General features: G+C 34.9%; 2 protein-coding genes across 2 annotated transcripts; both read right to left on the bottom strand.

Moving 5' to 3' along the window:
• Positions 1-2939: 2939 nt before the first annotated feature.
• On the bottom strand, positions 2940-11031 carry LOC147384803 (phosphatidate cytidylyltransferase family protein). Its single transcript, XM_086425995.1, has 14 exons — positions 10748-11031; positions 10204-10316; positions 8770-8976; positions 8447-8551; positions 7811-7881; positions 7634-7714; positions 7330-7559; positions 6965-7153; positions 6794-6860; positions 5786-5874; positions 5574-5688; positions 4346-4397; positions 4148-4248; positions 2940-3275 (listed from the first exon to the last, which is right to left on the bottom strand). Exons 1-14 carry the CDS (start codon positions 10942-10944, stop codon positions 3162-3164), a joined length of 1731 nt encoding a protein of 576 aa, XP_086282121.1. The 5' UTR covers positions 10945-11031; the 3' UTR covers positions 2940-3161.
• Positions 11032-13560: 2529 nt separating this feature from the next.
• On the bottom strand, positions 13561-22205 carry LOC147384802 (ABC transporter G family member 3-like). Its single transcript, XM_086426007.1, has 11 exons — positions 21458-22205; positions 21276-21355; positions 19936-20219; positions 19280-19451; positions 18978-19091; positions 18330-18458; positions 17400-17591; positions 16497-16583; positions 15446-15718; positions 14708-14815; positions 13561-13939 (listed from the first exon to the last, which is right to left on the bottom strand). The coding sequence occupies exons 1-11, from the start codon at positions 21942-21944 to the stop codon at positions 13688-13690; spliced, it is 2178 nt and encodes a 725-aa protein (XP_086282133.1). The 5' UTR covers positions 21945-22205; the 3' UTR covers positions 13561-13687.

Raw genomic sequence — 22205 nt, 5'->3', positions numbered from 1 at the left:
TCTGGAAAATAATAGATAAATTAAAAAAAGAGACATTGAATTCGAGGCACGAGATTGTTTTCTTTAAAATGTAATTTACTCCTTAAGTAAAAATTTAAGTTTGCAAAAGAGTTTTCAGGAAGACGTTTTCAATATATGAGTCCAATCTCTTGATTACAATTTGTTGTTTTGCAACGATGGAGAATTACCTTGATAACTCAACTGATTAAATAATTTTGGTTTGGTGGATTTTTTTTGTCTTGAAACATTAAGTAATCTAATTAAATATTAATCATCGAGTTAGTAAGAAGTAATGTAATTGAGCTGTAAAGAGAATGTGGAGTTCTTGTTTTATACTCTTTTTATACAAAGTTCCATTTATATTCCTTATTATTCGTTCTCAATCTCAATTGCAAGCAAAAAAATCTAGATCCTAGTTTTCTTTTCAAAAGTTTGATTTACTTGAAACTTTTATTCTGGTATCAACTATTTACATGTTAATTTTTTCCCCTTCAAAAATAATTATCTATCTTATTGGGTTTTTAATGAGTAACACGTATTTCTATGGTCGATTCTGATGCCAAGGATTTAATACTTTGGAATGAAAGTTGATAGGAATCCTAATCGATATATCATATATTGGTTTAGATTATATTGGAACCAAACCGGCACAATGTCACTCATAGTTTTTATGCCAAATGTAGCACTCAATTGACTACTTAGCATAAAGAAGGGGGTGGCTATTTGCATGCATCGAAATGGCTCAATGCACCCACTTAAATGACTTTTGTATTAAAAAAAAATGTAAATTGTCATTTCACCCTTTTATTTTGGCTTATTGCACCCACCACCCATTGAAAAAAAATTTAACACCGACTTTCTTCTTCTTCTTCCTTCTTCCTCTTTTTCTTCTTCTTCATATTCATCTCCTTCTAAGTTTTGTGAGAGGTTGAATAAATGGAGATTAGATTTTAAGTTTTATTTATTTATTATTATTTAAGTTATCTTATTTCTTTTACTTTTTTTTTTGCATTTAATCATCAAGAAAAATTGAAAATCACTATTAAACCTTAAAACGAAATTTTGAATCGAATAACTCAAACTTTTTTTAGTAATTTTGTTCAGTAAGTTCAGATCGAATTTGTTTTAACAAATTCGGTAAATACCCACTAAATATTACTAAACAGATTCGATAGGTACCTACCGATCATTACAAAGTCGATTTAGTAGGTACCTACCAAATATAACTTTCCTATGTAAATGACATCCACTCGATTGAAAGTGAATAAAATAAGTAAGATCAAAGCTTAAAACTCTCATTGAAACCTTTTTAAATATGAAAAAGAAGAAAAATGAGAAAGAAAGAGAGAGAGAGAGGAAGAAGAAGAGAAAATAGTTTGGTACCTTGAAGTGGGTGAAATAAGCAATTTAAAATAAAATAAATTTAATAGGTGTGTGTTGATATTTTTTAAAGTTAAGGTGGGTATCATAAGAAAGTGGGTGAAATGAGCTATTTCTGTGTGTGCAAATAGCCGTCCCCAATAAATAAAGCATAGATAGACCATGACCTCGGCACATTACGTAACATGTTAATTTAAAGTAACGGTGTATAACGGATCTCTAAGTAGGCGTTTGGATAGGACTTCTTGGCTACTTCTGACTCTTGCGGAGAGTTAGAAGTCGTTTGGATGCGTTTTGATGAACAACTTCTTCGAAGAGTTACTCCGCGCAAGAGTAAGAAATTACTCTTTGTGAAGAAGTTGAGAAAACCTATTTCTCAAAACTCATCTTGCGGGGAGTCAAAATCTAACGGTTTGTTTTACCAAAATACTATTAACTTTATTAATTTTCTATGAAAATATTCCTAATTCATTTGCCCTTAAATCAAATGAAAGAAACCTTTATTAATATTAATTTTTTTTTTAAAATTTTTTTGAGTATAATGGATTTAAACACACTATATTAATATTTAATATTTAATATTTAAAATATTATATTATATTATATTAATATTTATAGTTAAAATGTCAAAAACAGTATAGTTTGAAGGCATATTATGACATTAAAAGACAAAAAACAGTAACTGGTATAATATAAGGGTATTCTGATTTTTTTTCTAGAAGTCATGAGAAGTCAGTATGGTTCCCAAATAGACTTCCAGCACAAAAGTACTTCTGCCAGTACTTCATAGAGTTGATTACCAAACGCCCTTTCTGCACAGAATTACTTTTCCAGCTCCTCCACAGAATAGTTCTGCTCCTGGTATCCAAACAGGCCCTAAGCTTCATCATCTCTAGTTTGTTCGGTGGGTTAGCGAGGTTTAATTGAAACTGCTGTAGAATTACCAATGAAATGGCTCGACAAACTGTATTTATTTTAAGGCCTGTTATCTGGGATTTGGCCTTAGTTTCGGGCTTTGATTGTAGGCCTGGTTATGGCATAATGAGCCCAATGGGCCATCATATGACGCAAACAGGAGAAGCTCTCAGGCCCTTATAAGCTGGGCCCACTCCAGCTAATGCAGAGAGGAAGTGGTTGGACACCAAGATTCAAGTGGTCATAAATGCTTTTAAAATTTAAATTTAAGATAATGAGACTTATTTTAGTAAAATATTGCTACCCACTACTCTAAAACACGTTGCTTGGTTTTGAAAATTACAAAATATTCTTTTTTACCATTTATTTATTTTTATTTTTTTTAAAACCTTTTAATCAACATTTTAAATTACAAATAAGACCTTTGATACATGTGAGTTTGCACATGCCAACTTCTAGTAAATATAATGAAAAATACAACCAAGTCATGGATATAAGGTGGGGTGAAAATATAATAGCTATGGAACTCATCATGAAACACCATCCCAATTCTCATGCCTTTGGTCAAACAGTACTTCCCTAAACAAGTAAAAGTGCAAACTCTAGCTTGAATGATATTCGCTCTGGAGAATGGAAATGGAATATGTCGAAAGGAACAAATAACTTATTAAAAAAAATTGAGGTATCAAGTATACAATAAGCTGTTCTTTTCTGTGTGTAGAGTATATTATAGACCTAAGTATATGTACAAAAAATGGTGCTTGAGGGAAGCACGGGATTAAGAATCACTGAACTTTATTCGGACAAAAAACTCGTATGTTGGATGATTTACTTGGTTAGTAGAAGTATGGAATTGTGTTACAGCTTTACAGGCAGAGAAGACTGTAGAACACAAGAGGAATGAAAGCGTTATCAAGTTGTGCTGTGTATGCCTCCAACAAACCACTCGCAGTGACAGCAAGAAGTAGGGAGATCCAGTGCTGCATAAACATGTACCAAAAAATACAACGTAAGTATGGATTAGTCGATTAAAAAAAAAAAAGAATACTGAAAATTGAGTTACTTGGCATTTCTCTAATCTCTCTGAAGACACCCGAAGGTTGACCACACGGGGTGTTGCTAACTTCACGAATGAAGTAAAGGGATTAAGCAAACTGCCCTAACTTGCTAATCCAAAATGGGGTTTAAGCTGAGTAAATCCCAAAGTGAGCACTTATTTGCCCAGAGGGGAAGTCTGATCCACAGTGAGGCCTCATTTGGTGCAACATTGCTTCCAATTGAGGAGCTTTAATAGAATCACCCTTTGAGTCATGATTGCAAAATTGTCTGTTTGGTGACAATGCTAGGGAAGAGCTTTTTGGGATCTAGAGTAGGTTAGGATATTGTGAACAAACATCTTCTCCGGATATTTTTGTAATTATATTAAAAGTTTGGACACTCGGTCATTAACTTGATATCCTAGAAATGTTCTGGGGGACAACAACAACAAAGCCTTATCCCAAAAATTTGGGGGACATTTTGGTCAATAACTTAAAATAGTGAGGACATTTTTTACCCAAAACAACATAACTCAATTTCTGGATTCCCATAGAAGCTGGAATCCAGCTTTTAGGGGTCCAGATGTATTTCCAAAATGCAACCTAAGGCATTTCAATTCATAGCTTTTTCATAAAAAGTCCAATAATTAGACCATAAGTTCAGTTGATTCGCTAATTCACCCCAGCTTGACAATGGCTGCACAACAAGCATTAAACTAGGGGGAGGGGGGGTTGTCAAGGCTATACTAACATAGCTTTCTGAAACTTAATCCCTTTTTTTTTTCTAGAATGTGGGACAGGAGAGAGAAAAATACCTGAGAGAGTATAAAACCAGTCGATGCTAGAAGTGGAAGGAGAACTGAGCAAGCTGCAAGGACAGATGTTATACCAGCTGCAGTACCTTCAACGGTTTTCTCTAGCAAGTGTAACGAAGTGGCAAAAAATGTGAGGTTGGAAGGCAACAATGGTTGTCAATTACAGTAAATAAACTAGTACGACAAAAAATTACTTACTGCCAGTTTTGCTCCACCTGAGGACACCATACTTGTGGCCAACCATTGATGCCTAATCACAAAGTAAATCCATCAGCAACTTATATATATATTTGTAGTTTCAAAACCATCAACATTGCAGGTCAATCAGATGATGTTGATCAAAGAGGGAGAAGGAAAAGTAACTCCCCAGTCCTAATTCAAGTCAATGATGGTAGTGACTGCACATTGGGCTTCATGTCCATTATAATGTTTACATGCATTTTGTAGTGTTAGCTCTATATGAAGATTAGAAGTTCATGTTTCTCTTTTTTTGTTTGATGGAAAGAAAGATCAATTAGTGACAATAAGAAGCCACATTTATATGACCGGTAAGCATAAATAGCCTCAAGTGAATGCAAACCAATATTCTCAAGTGTTGATGTGAGAAGAAGAAGAAGACAATCAGTTCTGAGAAGGCAAATTGAGCCAAGGATAGAAACAAAGAACACATTGACATGAGATTTGTATGGTTAGTAGCTAAAGTTGAATTAAGTTTGTAGATTTATGGCTAGAAACATAGATATATGCTATATATTGTTATATATAATAAAGGATATAGAGACTAAAGATACAACCACCATAAATCTCATGGGGTTGAAGATACTTTGAATTACAGAATATTTTTCATGTAGCCAACCCAAAATTTTGGGATAAGGCTTTGGAGATGATGATGATTGTAGAAGCAAACTCTCCAAAATTATGACCAACCTTTCCTTCAATGATCTTACAATGAACAGGAGTTTTTCCATTGCAAATTCTTACAAAGCAATCAACGAATTTTGGTGAAATAGAAGATCTATGTGACCGAATTTTCCTGTTATTAATCAGATCTCTTTTCTTTTTAATTCTCAACAAGAATTCATCGATAAACTGCCTTGCATTCCCAGAAGTAAGTAATTTACACTAAATGACTGGTAAAATAGGAAAAGTTAAATATGGTTGACAGTTAATTAAAGCTCACAAAGATAGAACATTTTATTAACAGTTCAAAAGTTTCAAATAAATGGGTTCCTAAACCTACTAAAGAAATGTGAAATTGGGAAGCATAGTCAACTACCAAAAACATCACTAGATGACTCTTCAACCCACTATAAAATCAAATTATCCATTTAAATGATATACTTAGATTCTAATATTCTCAACATCACATATCATCAGAAATTATGGTGCAAACCGAATAACCGTAGATGGAAAAAGAAAAAATCACCATTGTATCTCCAATTCCCAGGCTTAATATTCCAGCAAAAGGGGCAAGTGGACGATCATTGAATCCAGAAGACATCCATTTAGGAAGAGCACAACCCAGTAAGAGTGAAAAATGGCTGCAAGGATCAAATGACATCAGAAGGGACCAAAGTGGGATTGAACCAAACATATGTTCGGTACAATTTGCGCAATCTGTGCAATAAAATAGCATACCTGACAATAAGAAGATCTGAGTCACGGTGGTCTGTAAATGCATTCATGAACTGATGTACATGTTTCCCAAAAGGCCAAATTTTCCATACCTGCCTATGGAAGTTTTGGTTATGCACGTTTTGTCAAGAGAAATCCAATAGATTTTATAGAGCACTATAATGTTGTTAGCACAAGATGGATATTTAAGACAACAGCTAGTAGAGATAAATAAGCTTGAAATAATACAAATTTAGTATCCATTAACCAACCTTGGCAAATACCGATTTGATTCCATTGGTGGTCTCCTTCACTCATGTATATTATATTTCTTCAAGTCAACTATTATTTTCGTATAAAACAAAGAATCACAATAATTTGCTGTTACAAACAGAAGGTGCAGTTGCATTTGCAGTGAAATTTGTGACTGCTCTTAACAGTTTATGACTTGTACTTAAATATAAGAATGAAGCACCTCAAATATGAAGACATGACTGAAGATATATCTATTTATAGCCGATATTATTATATAGAGCTACTATTGGCATCCCAACTTTTACTTATTACACCCAATTTCTTAAATTATTTATCACATCCTAATTAAAGATTAAAACACACCATTCAAACATTACAAAAGTTTGGTTCAAGTTATTGCCTCAATATTACAAAGCATTATAACACATTCAAACAACTTCAACAGTTGTTTGCAATCAGGATTAGGCTCATATAAAATCCTAAATCTAACATATAGCAATCTAAACAAAAAAGGAGAGAGTTTATATTGCCACCCCAACTTTAATTTATTCTCAACCATTGACTTATTTTTTTATTTTAATTGTGGTGTAATAAGTAGAAGTTGGGGGTGTCAATAGCAGCTCGCTTATTATACTTAAAAGGAAAATTTGATGATGAAAGATCATCACCCATAGAAATGTTAGCAGCATTAGAAACTCCGTCAATGTCTTAATAGTAGTATGGCATCATTGTAAAAGTACCTTGTATATAAAATATGTAATCTCATAAGGAACTTACCCGAATAATTTCTAATAACAAGAAAGCTGCGAAAGCTGCACCAAATGCTAGATCAAGAAAGTTGGCTGCAAGACAAACATGTTTGATAGATAAGATATCTTAGGGTGCAATACTAGAGTGGCCACATCATAAAGAATTACATCAAGGTTTTAATATCACTTCCAAACCACCTGAAAAATAAGTGCAGGCGAAAACATTAAAACTGCCACTAGATGGTAGTATTTTCGAAGCAGAATCCTCTCAATCTTGCTACTCTTTGAAATATTGTAGAACCGCAAAACCGATAAACATATAACACCTATCCAATATATGCATAATGATAGTCTTTTAAGTGGTTCTGTGAATACAAAATTAAATGCCCTGCCAAAACCCATATAATGCAAACACAGTTAGTCACTGAGATGCAATAATAAGATTGCTGCTCAATTATTGTATCCAAACACAATATTAAGACACACTACGATTCCCTAATTCTCAATTATGCTGGTGAAACAACACACCAATAAGAACAACGTTAGACCTAAAAGAACTCATACCATAACAAAGGATGCATGTGAAAATCCTGAACAAATTGCATCCAAGCTGGAACAATCACAATCAAGACCACTGCAAGAGAACCATAGAAAACAAGAGATCTCTCTATCCCTTTGGATGTCTTCTCTCCAGCCACATGAGTTCCAGGGTTAATTGAATTTGAAAAGTGGCCACAAATTCTGAGAAGAAATTTGTAGAACATTGGGAAAAGAAGAAGGCAAACCAGAATCCCCTGCATGGAAGTGAACAATCTTAATGCTCCACTTACACTAGTAATAATCATTTCCTTCTTTTCCAGAGCCATACCTGGATAATGATACTAATCTCACTTCTTTTAATTCCAATTTCTGCAGATACTAACTTCGACGACATTAAATACGCAAAGATCTGTCAAAACAATGATAAAGATCAAAATTTTGTATTAAATGTGCTGAACATGCAGGGAAGAATAAAACAGACTATCCTGAATGGAAAACCAATAACCTTGGAAAACGTGTATGCTAACATATCACCGAAATAAAGAATGAGCCCACCGGTCACTAGAAGTGCTTCGCCTATGAAGGGACAAGGAATCATTAGCTTAGACACACGAGCACAAACATGCCTACCAAAAGAGTGACAACTAATGTGACACAGCTTCACAGATTCAACCTCAGTAGTCATGAACAGTAAACTAGTATAGAATATAGATTGAGGAAAATGGATGACCATAATTCAAAAAATCTACCAACATCTTTTTTACTTTTAGCCATAGTTATGTATCAGTCCGAATGGAACTAGGAAGGGAGACTGGTACTTCTGAATTCACCCCAAAAATCTTCTACTTCTCAAAGGGGCGAGACCTATTTACTTAAAAATCCTTTGTCTTATCTTTTTATTATTATTTTTGATAAATAAACAAAAAAATTATTAAAGAAAAGGATGGTGGTAGAGAGACCTACCAAACATTCTCTACACAAGTGTCAGAGCAAGGCTTTTATGGGAGATTTAACAAAAAATGCACCAATAGCAAAAAATTGAATTTTTGTACACTTTCTCTTTGAGGGTGTTTCTCCTCAGATGTGTTGGATATTCTGTTGTATATAAAAAATGAAATAGAATAAGTGGCATGGCACATACCTATGGAAGCACATGATGGAAAAGTATAAAGAATATATTGAATTAATTTAACCGCTGCCAATCCATGACAAAGTATCCACAACAACTTCATTACTATGTGCAAACCTGTAAAACAATCATAAACCAATATCGTCTAAATCATAGAAGTTTTGCTGATTTTTAGAACTAGAAGAGAAATTACTTTGATAGGTGTCTATCTAGAAATTACCAGCAAATTTCGGAAGTCTATAAAGTTGGAATAATTTTTTTTCTCTTCCTTATTAAAACTCAATCAACATAAGAGAATGGCCTAAACTAATTCGAATGCAGAATTGTGAACTAACCAGAATGAGATTTTGTAGCAAGAGACAAAGAGCCAATTGCAGCATAGAAGACGATGTACATTAAGCTAAATTTTGCATCCCGCACAATTCGTAAATGAAAATAACTTGTTCCATTAGCCGTGCATCGTAAAATGAAGAACAGGAAAACAAGTACGCTGAAGCAGCTTGCAGATACAGCCCAATATTGTATGGTTAGATACCCATTCTCTGTACAAGCAGATAAACACCATGGCTAAACACAGATAAGGCATATAGGAAAAAAAAACATGAAACTGGATAAAGGCTGAAACTTTAGAGAATCAATAATAATAGTGTATTATGCTTTTTTTTTTTCCTTTAAAGAACCTACACGATTAACATCTTTTTCTGGGGTTATGCTCTTCTGCATCAATATGCACAAAAAAGGGATTGTAACTATTAGCATCATAAGAAGGAGCCAACTTAGCTAAGTTGGTAATGCATGTGGACTGTGTTTATCAGATATGATGTTATTTTTATTTTATGTCTTATGTCCTTTTTCATCTTTTCCTATTTTTTTGTCACTTCTATAAATAGGAAGGAATGGAATGAAGAAATAACTTTTCCTCTCTCTCTCTCTCTCTCTCTCTCTCTCTCTATATATATATATATATATATAGAGAGAGAGAGAGATATATATATATATATATATATATATATATATATATATATTCTCCAAACCCTAAATTGATTTTGTACAGTTGATCCCACTGGGTTCAAAACCCATTAAAACCACCTTTCACTCCGACCACCAAGGCAAGAAAAATTATTAACATCATGAAAGTGCCAGCTGGCTTAGTTGATAAAGTCTATGGGTGATGATACCACAAACCTAGATTCAATTCTCACCATCACCAAGTATTTGATCTCATTAAAAACAGGTTGACCAATTAAAAAAAAAACTAAAAATGTGTGGACCCCCTTGAACCCAACTTCATTTGCGAACCACTAACCCTATACCTATCAAAAAATAAAGAAATAAATAAAAAATAACTAACGTACATCATTGTCAAAGTGCATTCTATGGAACGAAATGGTTAATGGTAAGAAATTATTAATACTTGTAGAGTAATTGTCACAACCAAATGTCTCCTTAGAATAAACATAAAGAGAACAGCTATAACTAATGGTGATAGAAAATTTTAATAGAGTAACGATCCAGAACAGTGTCCCATTCCTATAGCAACATACGGTATCTATGTAACACGTTTTAACTGGAGATCAGACACATCTGATTGTGTGCCATGTAGAAAACAGATTGGTTAGGAGCCTAATGTGTTTTAAACACCAACCAAAATGTGCCGCGTAGACACAGTTCGGGACACCTTTCCTGATCCTGATTCAATTTAATATCAATTATAAAAATGACAGTGAGTGCAGTATCCAATAGTCCTAAATTGATTTTGAAATCCTTACCTTGAGACCCAATATCATGAGATGAGGGAGCTCTAGAAAGTTGTATCAATCTCGAGATCATGACTGTTGGAAGTGTAACTGTTCCCAGCAGTATACCGGACGAAGCACCCGGTCTGAACAGAAGAAATTAACCAAAAGAAGAAAAAAAATTAAGAAGAACACTCAAGTCTGCATGGCCTAGACTCGAAAATTTAAAAAAATCGACTAATTTTATGGTAGAATTTGCTCAATTTCTTCCATTCTAAAAAATAAATCGACCTAAATTCTACCTTAATAACATGGAAACCTAAAAATCATAGATGAGTTTCAACAAAAACATACACCCCGCAACCCCAAAAAAATAAATGAAAAATTATGAATTTTTAGTAAATATGTCTAATTATAGCATATAAAACTATGTGAAATATAATCACATTAACAACAGCCGTAATAACAAATCTCAGCCCTAACAGAAAATATGGAAGAAATTTCATAAATTCTACTAAATTTCAAAAGATTGGAAAAGTTTAATCTTACATAGAGATCAGAAAATAAGAAATTAGACCTAGTTTTGAATCGGCTCAAGGAGGTCGAATTCTCAGCAAAGATCTCGACAAAGAGGCCAGCAAAAGCGAGGAGAGAAAGAGCGAAACATTCGTAGATGAGCGAGAGAGGAACAGAGAAGAGAACGCGAGAGATAAAGAGAAAAACAACAGCTCTCTCGCCATTGAAGAACTCGCCATTACAGAGCGATACAGCCATGGCGAGCTCAGAGAGAGAGAGAGAGAAAATAGGCGCGTATGACGACTATCGCTGTAGCAGTTGCAGTTTTAGGTGCGTGGGCGGACTTTGGAAGTTGGAACCGTCAAAAGGGAACCTCTATTGACACCCACTGTTTTTGCTCTTCACACCCTCCTCCTCGTTTAACCCATGTTTTTGTTTACTTTTATTACAGATTCATCCGGACCATGGTTTTAAAACTCGGTTTTGTGTCTCGTCTCATTCAGGTCCGATATCAAATCGTCTTAGATGAGTTTTCCGATACGTTTGAGACGTCTCATGAGACAAATAAAAAAATTGAACGTGAGTCCTAAATTTCGATCAACAAAATGACTTCGTGAATTGATCTCGTTCAGCTCCGATACCAAGTTAACTAGGGCGATATGTCTTGGTTTCGAACGAGTTTTAAAACCATATGATTGGGACTCGTATAATGGAAGTAGGGCGTAACATCCATCACTTGAAATATAATTTTACTATGGTTGTTTAAGATTTTTTGATCTCAAATCACGTTCTTCGTCAATTTGGTTTCGTTCAATCTATCCTCACAACCACACTTCTTAGTACTAGTTTGTCGAACAACGTCCAAATCAACTTCACCTTTTTTGGAACCTCTATACATCTCATCCCCACCCCCACCCCCCCCCCCCCCCCCCCCCCCACCCCCCCACATACAAAAATAGTTTAAGTTCTTTCCCATTTGGCTAAAATCGGATCGGGAGACCACAACAAGGGCACCAACTTTTTTGGCATGTCTCGAACCATTTACACAAGTCTTTGTGGGTTTTTAAATAACTACAAGATAATTACAATATGATGATTATTGTTTCAGATTAACATAACAAATTGTTATCAAGTGATCGATCAATAAAAAAAATTTATATACCTTATTGGTAATGAAAGAATGTAAGACATCAACAAATAAATTATCAATAAATGGAGGTTCATATAGAAATAATAGGATGCAAATCATTAAATTAAAAATAAGATTCGAAAAAATGACCCGTAAAATTTCAGTATCTAACTATTGAACCATTCAATAACTTTCGGTGGTTACATACTGAACATGTCCAACAATGTATGGAAATAACATACCAAACGATTTTTCACTTGGGATCCCATATACAAAAATGTTTGGTATGTAGTTATCAAACTAAGAAAATAAAGTCGGTAGCAACATATTGAATAATTACACTATCATTCGATGGTTATGTACCAAATAGTTCTATATGTGGGATCCCATCTGAAAAATCATTCGGTATGTACCTACCAAAATTGTGTTGATTCAGTTGGTATGTAACTATTGAAATAGTGTTGATGCATACAGTTCCGACTTACGAAACGATTTGGGTATTTTGGAAAAAAAATATATCTAATGCAAATGATAAAGATAAAATTGATTTTTTTTTTTTATACCATGGTTCAATTGTAAAACAATTCCTAGAACAAAAAATGATGAAAATAAATAATAAAAACTCACCTTCATCAATCAAAATGCTTAATTTATACAAAAAAAAGGTAAATATTGGATTTGTGTGAATAATGAACCCTCACAAATGGATCAAAACACAATCTTTTGTAGAATATCTGAGGACAAAATGTTCGGTTGAATCTTAATAGAGTTTTTTGGTGGAAATATTTCGATAGGGTTTAGTAAGTTTTGAATCGGTAATATGGGAAACATTGTGTTTTTTTGGTGAGTGTTAGATGGGTGTATGAGCAATAAAATCAAGTACAAAAGAGAAGAAGAGGGAGATCAGAACACAATTTCTATTTATGTATTTCTGTGTATAGAACTCTATGGCACACTTCTCTTTTATAAAGAAAAACCCAACGATAAGGAGAATAAATAAAAGAGACATTTAAGCCTTAATTAGCTCATTTTTATACGTTGGATGACCCCAACGGTCTAGAACACATTGTGTGTGCTGAGCCAACCCCAACAGGAACACATTGTGTGTTATTGAGAGCGCACATGCACGCATTAAGATTTTTCAACAGATTTCCCCCAAACCAAACACAATGTGTTGTAGTCCCATTGTGTCTTGGACCCCACATGCGCACAATGCCCAATCTCGTTTTCATTCACATTCAAGTAAATAGGAAAATGAAAACTTCTATTAATTGTGCATATGTCTTATTTCTATTTGATGCGAAACTAAACATTTAAAGAATAATCCCTACAACTCTCAAGAGAAAGCAAATAAAAGAATCTTCGAATTTTTCAACGACACAAGAAAAGAAACTTGCTTTTTAACTTAGGTTTCACCAAAAAAGAAAAACCTTACCACTAATTCTCAAGTGTAGGTATTAAATTCAAGTCTTGCCCTCACAAAACACCCATTAAATAAAAATATGAATTCTACAACAAAAATAACACTCAAAATTTATGTCTTTCTATGGATTGGAGACCGAGCAGTAGGATTGTTGGATCCACAGTGCTGGAAGCTGAGAAGTTATTTAAAACAGTATCCCGCAAAATATTAAAGCATGCTTTGATAAGTGTACATGTCTTGTATCTTTCAGGCTACATAAGTAAGAAAAGTAAATAATAATAATAATAAATCACCAGAAATCCTAAATCAGAAAGCTGTAATATATTTTGCTAAAAAATCATCTATTATGGTAGAAAGTTTCTGATTTCAAATAGCAGATTGGAAATAGAACAGAAACAAAAAAGAAAAAATACAAATACAAGCTACATTGCCCAATAGTATTAAAACATTCACCTTGCCTTATTCCTATTATACCCGTATAACCTACACGACACTACGTTCTTACTTACACGAAAACGTAGTAATACAAACAAAATAATGCGATATCCAACCGCCATCAGAAACAGGATCAGTAAATTTCCCCACTTTGCATTATAATTAGGAGAGATGTTGTAAGCCTCGTGGAGTGCCTGAACCCCGGAAATATTCCTTACTTGCCCAAGAGCAAAGGAAGTCCCAACATATTCGTTTTCCAGTAGCCCCTATTAACATAAACAAAGATAACCGAGAAACATCAGAAGGTAGTGTGAATGGGTAACGTGACTGCACTTCTATTTCAAAATTGAGTTAAACATTTTCCTTTCTAACTTAGTAAGATTTTAAGTCTAACTAAGGGTTGTTTTGCTCAAATGGATTACCACATTGGCAATCCAACACCACAGCCCTCTAGATTTCATTGAAAAACTCAGATCCAAAATAAAAAAGTACAATTTTTTGGGCCGGATCCAAGGTTTTGAAAATGGACGGCTACTGAACTTCCACGAAACTCCCAAATTTAAAATTAAAATTCAACAGTGAAAAATAATTTCTTTTTGAATTTTCAAAGTTCATGGAATTTTGGCCTCTAAACCTCTGTGTGATCGGATCATATTTTTGGATGCGACAAGGTGAGGTCAACGACACTTGGTAAGAGTTGAAATCCTACTTAGTAAGGTTAGTTGGACTCTTGAAATAATGGTAAGGAAGTCATCATCAGCGTTCTAGCTTTAATTTTCTTTTAATGTAAACCTTTCAAAGAGTTTTTAAGGGTTTCCTTTTTACGGCCTTATTGTCTATGTGAGCTAGTTTGTAGTAAGAAATAGGTCTGTTTTCTTTGCCAATGCTTGCTTGAGTATTTTGGGTTTCTTCTAACAGGCCGATCTTCTTGACCTATCCCTTTGTTCAATAAGATTTAAAATGTTCAAAACAAAATATATATATATATATAGATACATATATATTATAGCGGTAAGGATCAGGACATTGCTTGCCTGGATAGAGTATGTGTGGAAAGCAATATAAGACAATGGGTATGTCCATACTGGTCTGGGCAATGCATCTCGGATTCGGAAGTAGCCTGCGACAAGCATCATTATCACCTAAAAAACAGAAACATTAGCTTTCAGAATAAGCAAGCATGGAATAATGGATCTATAGAAGTACCCGGCCAAGTTAAGGGGATCAGTGGATTATCATCTATGAACCCAACAGAAACTAAACTCAGTTGCAGAAACAATAAGCTCAGGTTTTAAAAACAAAGTTGGCTTATCAAGCTTCAATGGATTATTGTTACGTAAAAATCAATAATGTCATCTAACAAAATAATAAATCTAACTGGAGATGACATCAAAATCAAGAAATTAGATCTTTGTTTCATTACATGACTTTGGCCAACACCAAAACTGGTTAGGACTCTATTTGCTAGGCCTAGCCAGCTTCGGTTCTCTTAGTAATCGTCGCATTTATGATATATTGATGTAAGCAATATGTGTTGGCACCCTAAAACAAAGAAAAATTTTCCAGACTGCACCCAAGTCAGCCAAATAATGAGAGCTTATATTGCCACACCAACTTTTGTAAGAGCAACCCAAGATCTGTGCTAATTCTTTGGTGATTTCATATGAATTGGGGTGCTCTTAGTAAAAGTTGGTGTGGCAATAAAATCTCTCATATTTTAACCCGATCAAGATTTAGCTTAGCAAGTTATCAAGATAATGAGCGACACTCACGTGTATAGACACCATAGTCAAAATGCTCCAGAAAACTTCTTGCCAAATAGAAGCAACAACCAGCATGAGTCCTTCGTTCGCTAGGAGGCACATGAAGAAATTCAGTACAAAGTACATCACCAAACTGAACTCGTCCCGCAGCCCCAAAAGAAAATAGAAGACAAGACTTGACGAAAAGGAGATGAGGAAGAGAAACGGGATGCTGGAGAGAAGGTTCCCGAGCAAGAAAACTAATGCTCCTGAATGCTGATTTGATTCTTCATGGGCGTATATCTGCAAAATTAGAAAGCAGAACAGATTATTCATTTACAGTAAAAGCATAAATAATGATGACAAGTAATAATGCATCTTAAAAAGAAAACACATATCTTAGCTCAATAAAGAAAATTCTAGTTCAAGCAAACATATTTCCAAGATAGGACTGCTAGTTTCTTACTAACCATTTTTAGAACTAATATGGGATGTGTGGTTCTCCAGTACCAAACATTTCCCAACCTGAATTAAACCATGTTCACACAACATGGAAAATTTCCTATCTTAATATTTTTCTCCATTTATTTATTATAGGTAAATGGTTAGTGTTTAGCAAGTGAAGTTGGGTTCGAAGGGGGGGGGGGTTTGAACCTAGGAAGTGAGAACAACACTCCACGCGTCTTACAAACTAAGCTAAGTTGGCACTTCAAATTATTTCCTATATGTCAACAAGACTTGGTTGAAATACCTGAACCCACAGTTGTATTGGATAGTCTTCAATACTACTTTATGCCCTAAAGTCATTTATGTAAGTAACCTCACTAGTGACAGACCTGTCATGCACTGATAGAGGATCCAAACACCTTCCCAAAGGGTACTACGCTTTATGTACAAAATTATCAGGAAAAGAGAGAAATGAAAACTATTATGCATCCCGAGAAAATAAACATAGTGACCTCAATTCTCAAAATGATACATGAACGGAGTAATAAACTTCTGAACTTTACAATGCACAGGCAACTTTTCCTTGATCCCATCCTATGAGTTAATATTAAGCAAAATAGTGAGTCAAAATTACCTTGATTTCCTTTATATGAGAGGGTATTCCAGCAATGCTTAGTAGTGAAGTAAATGATACAAATACAAAAATTGCTGCAACTCTAACCTGCAATTTAAGAGGCAGAACAAAGAAAATGAGTATGACTTCAAGTTGATGTTCTGTGTGTTTTCTGATAAGCAACCATGACTTTATAAATGTTAAATCAGCTTTAAAGTACATGGATATGTAATGTGGATGTATACAGAATCATGACTACATATCATGCAAAAGTAAAACATCTTCAAAAGAGTAAAGGTTGTCATTAGAAGATCTTGGATGCTCTTGTGATGTATGCAACATGCATTGAAGTATCACGTCATATTCATAGGGTTCAGTGGGTCCAATAAGAGGTAGGATAATTCATTTTGTGTCCATATGTGTCCATGTCATTCTTGTTAAAGGTGGGGTGCCTGGGAACTAAGCAGTAACCCTGATAGGCACCCAACTGATGTGAAAGCATCTTCAAATGTGGCAGCTGAGGTAGCATGCCCAAAGGGCCCCACATGTTTAACCACCTCACTCTCTTCCTCAATGGAAAGTTTCCTACTAAACATCTGCCACATGGCAAAACAAAGGAAGGTACTTTCACCTTTTTCCAGTAAAAAATTTAATTTAAAATACTAAAGGGCTGTTACATATGGGAAACCATAGTAGGGAATGGGTGTGGCATGGACAAAAAGAAACATCTGCATGGCCAAACTGGACCAAGTGAGCACATAAGCATCCGGCCAGGTCAAACACTTGGCATAGTAAGTACATTTTGATATACATATATACCTGTGCAGATGATTACTAAGCGTAGAAAATGGAATTTAACCTTTTTAAAGATTATTGTCAGCCAACTTAATGTGATACATAACATTCATTTTTTAAGTAACTCACCGCTACAGACGACAAAGAATGCCCTAGATTGGAGAATGTTGTGCCAACACAGAGCGAGAGAAACATGTAAAGAATCAACCGAAGCCAAAAGTACTTCCATTCCCTTGACATAATTAATAGAGACCTCCATGTTAGAACCGCAATTCGTGTAGCACTACCAGCCATGCCCTTGCTTTTGAGGAGTGGACCTTCCTACAAAAATTCAATTGAAGATAAAACAGGAGATTTTCTAGACCAAGAAGTCAAGAGAGCGAACATATTGGCAAGTCCTTTTTTTTTCCTGTAATAAGCATGGTCTTGCTAATGTAATTTTTTCAATAAGTAATTATAGTCCAGCCAATGTAATGATCCAACTAACAGTGAAGTATACATTAAATATGTCATATATCAAAACCATTTTCTCGTTCAAATGGTAAGTATAGAAAAATATGGAAATAGTTTAAAAAGGAAACTAAGAAAAAGAAAAAGAGATAAGAGATAAGAGATAAGCAATAAAATATGATCAAAAGAGCACCTAGACAGATATATTGGTCGATGGATATCCATTCACCAGAAGAAGAAAATGGATGGTCGGATAGATATATTGGTTGATGAATAGGTGAAGCAAGAGATAGATTGCTTTTAGGCCAAATAAACTGCATTAGACAGATGTAGGCAGTTCATGTGCATTATGGATAGATGGACATAAAAATTGTCGCCTGGGTGCACAAATCCACAAATGATTGGGGAAAGAAAAGGTGTGCAACTGTGCATCTGTATAAGGAGGGAGAGGAGGATGGAATTTTGACTAATAATTATCTTGGGCAAGCTGTAAAACCATTTAGTCTTTTACTTAATATTTCAAGGCCGCTTTGCAAACAAACATAATTACAAAAAAGAACACCGTAATAATAGTCCAGAGAAAGGATTTATTAGTAGTAATAATGGTACCTTGTCGGTGAGTTTTAGTATCATAGACTCAACCGCAGCAGCCTCACTTGATGACTTATATGTTGCTTCAAGAGTACGTATCGCAACAGCAGTGTCCATATTCACTGATGAAAAATCACCATGGTCATCCTGTCAAAATGGTTGTTCCCTTCTTTGTCATGTATACATAAGAAAATCTTTTGCAATACAAAAGAAGACACCAACTAACAATTATTTGTACTAAAGATTAATTTAGATAAGATGGTTCATTCACCCAATTTTATTATTATTATTATTATTATTATTTATTGGTAAGCAGGACATGTGTGAAACCAACTGAGCTATGGGTTTAAGCCCTTTTTTTTGAGTAAGCTGGACTTGAACCCACAACCTTAAAGTTGTTTTGCAATGTGTCAAACCAACTGAGCTATGGGTCTAAGCCCAATATATATATATAATTTTTTTTTTTGGATGGGCAAGCCGGACTTGAACCCACAACCTCAAAGTTGTTTGACATTCTGTTGAACCAACTGAGCTATGCGTCTGAACCCAAATTTTGCAGAGATTTCCTAGGTGTACGATACAAGTAACAGTAGCGTGGTCATACTGCCTTTAAATCTTAGTGAAGGGTAGAAGACTCGGGCCTTAGAATTCCCCAAAGATGTTTACCTGCCAATTTTTGAACATGGCTATGATCCTGTCAAAATCTGTATTTATTGCACGCATAAAATGATCAGAGGGACTTTGCATAATTGGGCAAGCGAATCCAGCATTTGCAAAGTGCTACATAGCAATAAAAAAGATGCCAAGTTATTTTCCTCCACTGGTACAAATAAAGAAATGATCCTCAACGAAAGCAAAACAAGTGACCCCAAAAATTAGAAAATGGTTCAATAATTGTGGGTTATCAAGTTCTTTATGCAAATTGAAGTCAACAGAGAAAAACACATCAAATCCATAAGAATATAAACCTGCAGACAAGCCATTGTTTCTCCGAAAAAGAGTGTATTTCCATTTGAAAGCAGACAAATCCTGTCAAAGAGGCCAAATACTTCTGTGCTGCTCTGGTACAAGGTGAAAACAACAGTGCACCCAGTGCTCGCAAGTTTCTTTAATGTTACCATCATCAGAAGCGCAGATACACTGAACAGAAGGAAAAGAAATTGTTACTTAAAAGCAAAGAAAAGACAAAAAAAGAAAGGAAAAGTTACTGTTAAACAAAAATAGGACAACCAAAAAAACAACCCAGCACAAAATTTTTATCACGATAGAGGGGAGATGGACCAACAGATCAGTATCAAATGTGTATGTGCAGAGGGGAGGATAGGGTGGCCCCCATTTCATTGAGACCTATATAAGAGAACTTCTTCTAGGCCAAGAGTCAACCCTACAATACAATACTAACAATACATTGAAACATTTGGATCATCCTATCAGGTCAACTCCCTGGAGTTTATACTTGGTCACATCAAATGGCCCATCCTACACTCCAAACTCATGTGCACTAAATGCCTGCCATGCAGTTGTTTTCCCATCCTTGTGCTTTACAAGATGGGTACCTTAGATCACCTTGGACACGAAGTCATTCTAAACCAAATTCAAAATTGGGTAAGAATGACATAGGAACCTGTCAAGATGATAAAGTGGTTCGTCTATAAATAAGATGTGTGGCCTCATCACAAGTTCCCTGGCAATGCTGAGACGCCTTCTCTCACCACTAGGAAGACCTTCCATATAACAGTGGCCACCAATCAGTTTGTTTGCATAGTCACCCAAAGACATAGCAAGTATAGCATCCTCTACTAAACTTTTCTTTTGAGAGAACCCAGGAAGTTGTAAAAGTGCCGAGTAGTATAACATCTCTCGGACAGTGAGGGATCCAATCAGTGTGGTTTCCCTCTCTACATATCCCTGCAAAGTGAAAACAGTTCTCATGTGAACACCTTCAATCAACCAACAATAAATATTGCATACATGTAAAATAATAATAAATGGAATGGATATGATTAAAGAAACAATGGGTATTATATATGAACAGAAGGGTTTGTGGGCATCATTTGATGGGTCACACTCAAGATATCTCAACAGGCCCCACCCCAAATATCTCCCTAAAAACATTTCCTGATCAAGTGATCCTTCCATCCAATCTATGGACTTCCCTCTAGACCCCCTATTATTATTATTATTATTATTATTTTGAAATTTTATTAAATACTAAAAAGCAAGATGATTTATTGTTTGGTAGTAAAAACTATGGGATAAACACAATACGAATCAAGCATAAGATGTTTGACATATTAATGAAATGCGACCAAATAATGTGATAACACTAGAAATCTAGCTTTTTGGCCTACGGATTTATAGCAACAAACAACGGGATAAAAAGGATAAATATGTTGGAGATTTTACACTTGGATCAGAATACACAACATGAAGATGATCAAATATTTTTCGATGGCCTAAATGGTGAAGGATCTTGTTTTTTGAGTTGTTGTAAATGACATTAGTTGATGCTTTAATAATTCAGGACATTACCAATTTTTTGATAATTTTATAAGATTTCAATTTTAAGGAAGAAATGCAAGATGAAATTAAAAAGTACTTTTGAAGTCCAATGATATTGGATGACTACTAGTACACCCTTCACAAAAAGGAGAATGTTTAAAGAGTGGTCCCTTGGGACCATGGCGGTCCTTAGTTCTACATTGTTTGATCTTAAATTCTTGAGTGTGCATCAATTCAAATTCAAGCTAAGCCCTTGGATTTAGAATACAATGGCGCAAATCTCAAGTCTGTTCTTCATGACTACCCTAGCACAGCTCTAAAACTAAAACAAAATGAACAATATAACAAGATAATAGACAAAGGCCTAAAATTGACACAGAAGATCAGTTTCGATTACAAATATGCCTAAGTTGAAATAAAATTCACCTCAAAACATGAATTAAAATTATCAAGCCAACTTACATAGGATCCATATGGCAAGCGTGAATTTGCCCCATTAACAAACACTTCACCATACATTTTATCTGAATCGCGCAATCTCCCTATAATTAACAAAAAACCAAACCATATTTCAGTTCTAAACCTCCAAAAATACAAATTAAACCCACAAATTCAGAAAAAATTCAAACTTTACAAATGCAAACCTGCAATCGCCCTTAGAAGTGTCGATTTCCCCGATTTCGCAGGACCCATGATTACCGTAAGCGTCCCAGACAAAGCGTAACCATTCGAACTCTTCACAACCTTATCAGAATATCTCCTCTTTCCCTTAATCGTAACGGTCAAATCCTTCCAAACAACCGTTGCCCCAACAATTTTTCGAACAGCTGAACACTCTGGCAATTGTACGGAGGTGAATGATCCACTGTTGAACTTCGAAGGAACTGGGGAAATTGTTGTGGTTGCGACATTGATCGAATCGTCCGCGTCACCATCACCATCACCTTCTTCCACGTGTACATCGATCTCAGTGTCCTCCCAATCGGGAGAATCCTCGAACGAGATTGGTTGTCGAAACGAACCAGGTTTTCGCAAATAGTAGAGATTACTTGAAGGAACCTTACTTGGTGGACTACTTGCAGATGAAGATGAAGATCGATAGTTATCAGATTGAGATTGAATTTCTTCCATTACTTTTGAAATCTCGAGGTTTCAAAAACCAGATAGAGACGAGAGATCTCGCTCTCGAGATGTTTAATCATCTCGATTTGGACTGGAAACTCTGTAAATCTGCCAAATACAGAGCTAATAAAGCTGATTTGGAGAAATTCATTGCTGGTGTGGAGACAACCTAAGCTCCGAAACCAAGAAAATCTCAAGAAGAAGAACAAAAGTGATTAAAACTACAGTTACAGAAACACTTTCCTTTGCTTAGATGCAAAACTAATGAAG

This window comes from Akebia trifoliata, chromosome 15, assembly GCF_017979445.1.
Source record: "Akebia trifoliata isolate Shusen 1 chromosome 15, ASM1797944v1, whole genome shotgun sequence".
NCBI lineage: Eukaryota > Viridiplantae > Streptophyta > Magnoliopsida > Ranunculales > Lardizabalaceae > Akebia > Akebia trifoliata.
Note: the sequence above shows the minus strand (reverse complement) of the source record. Positions and strands in the feature narration are given on the sequence as shown.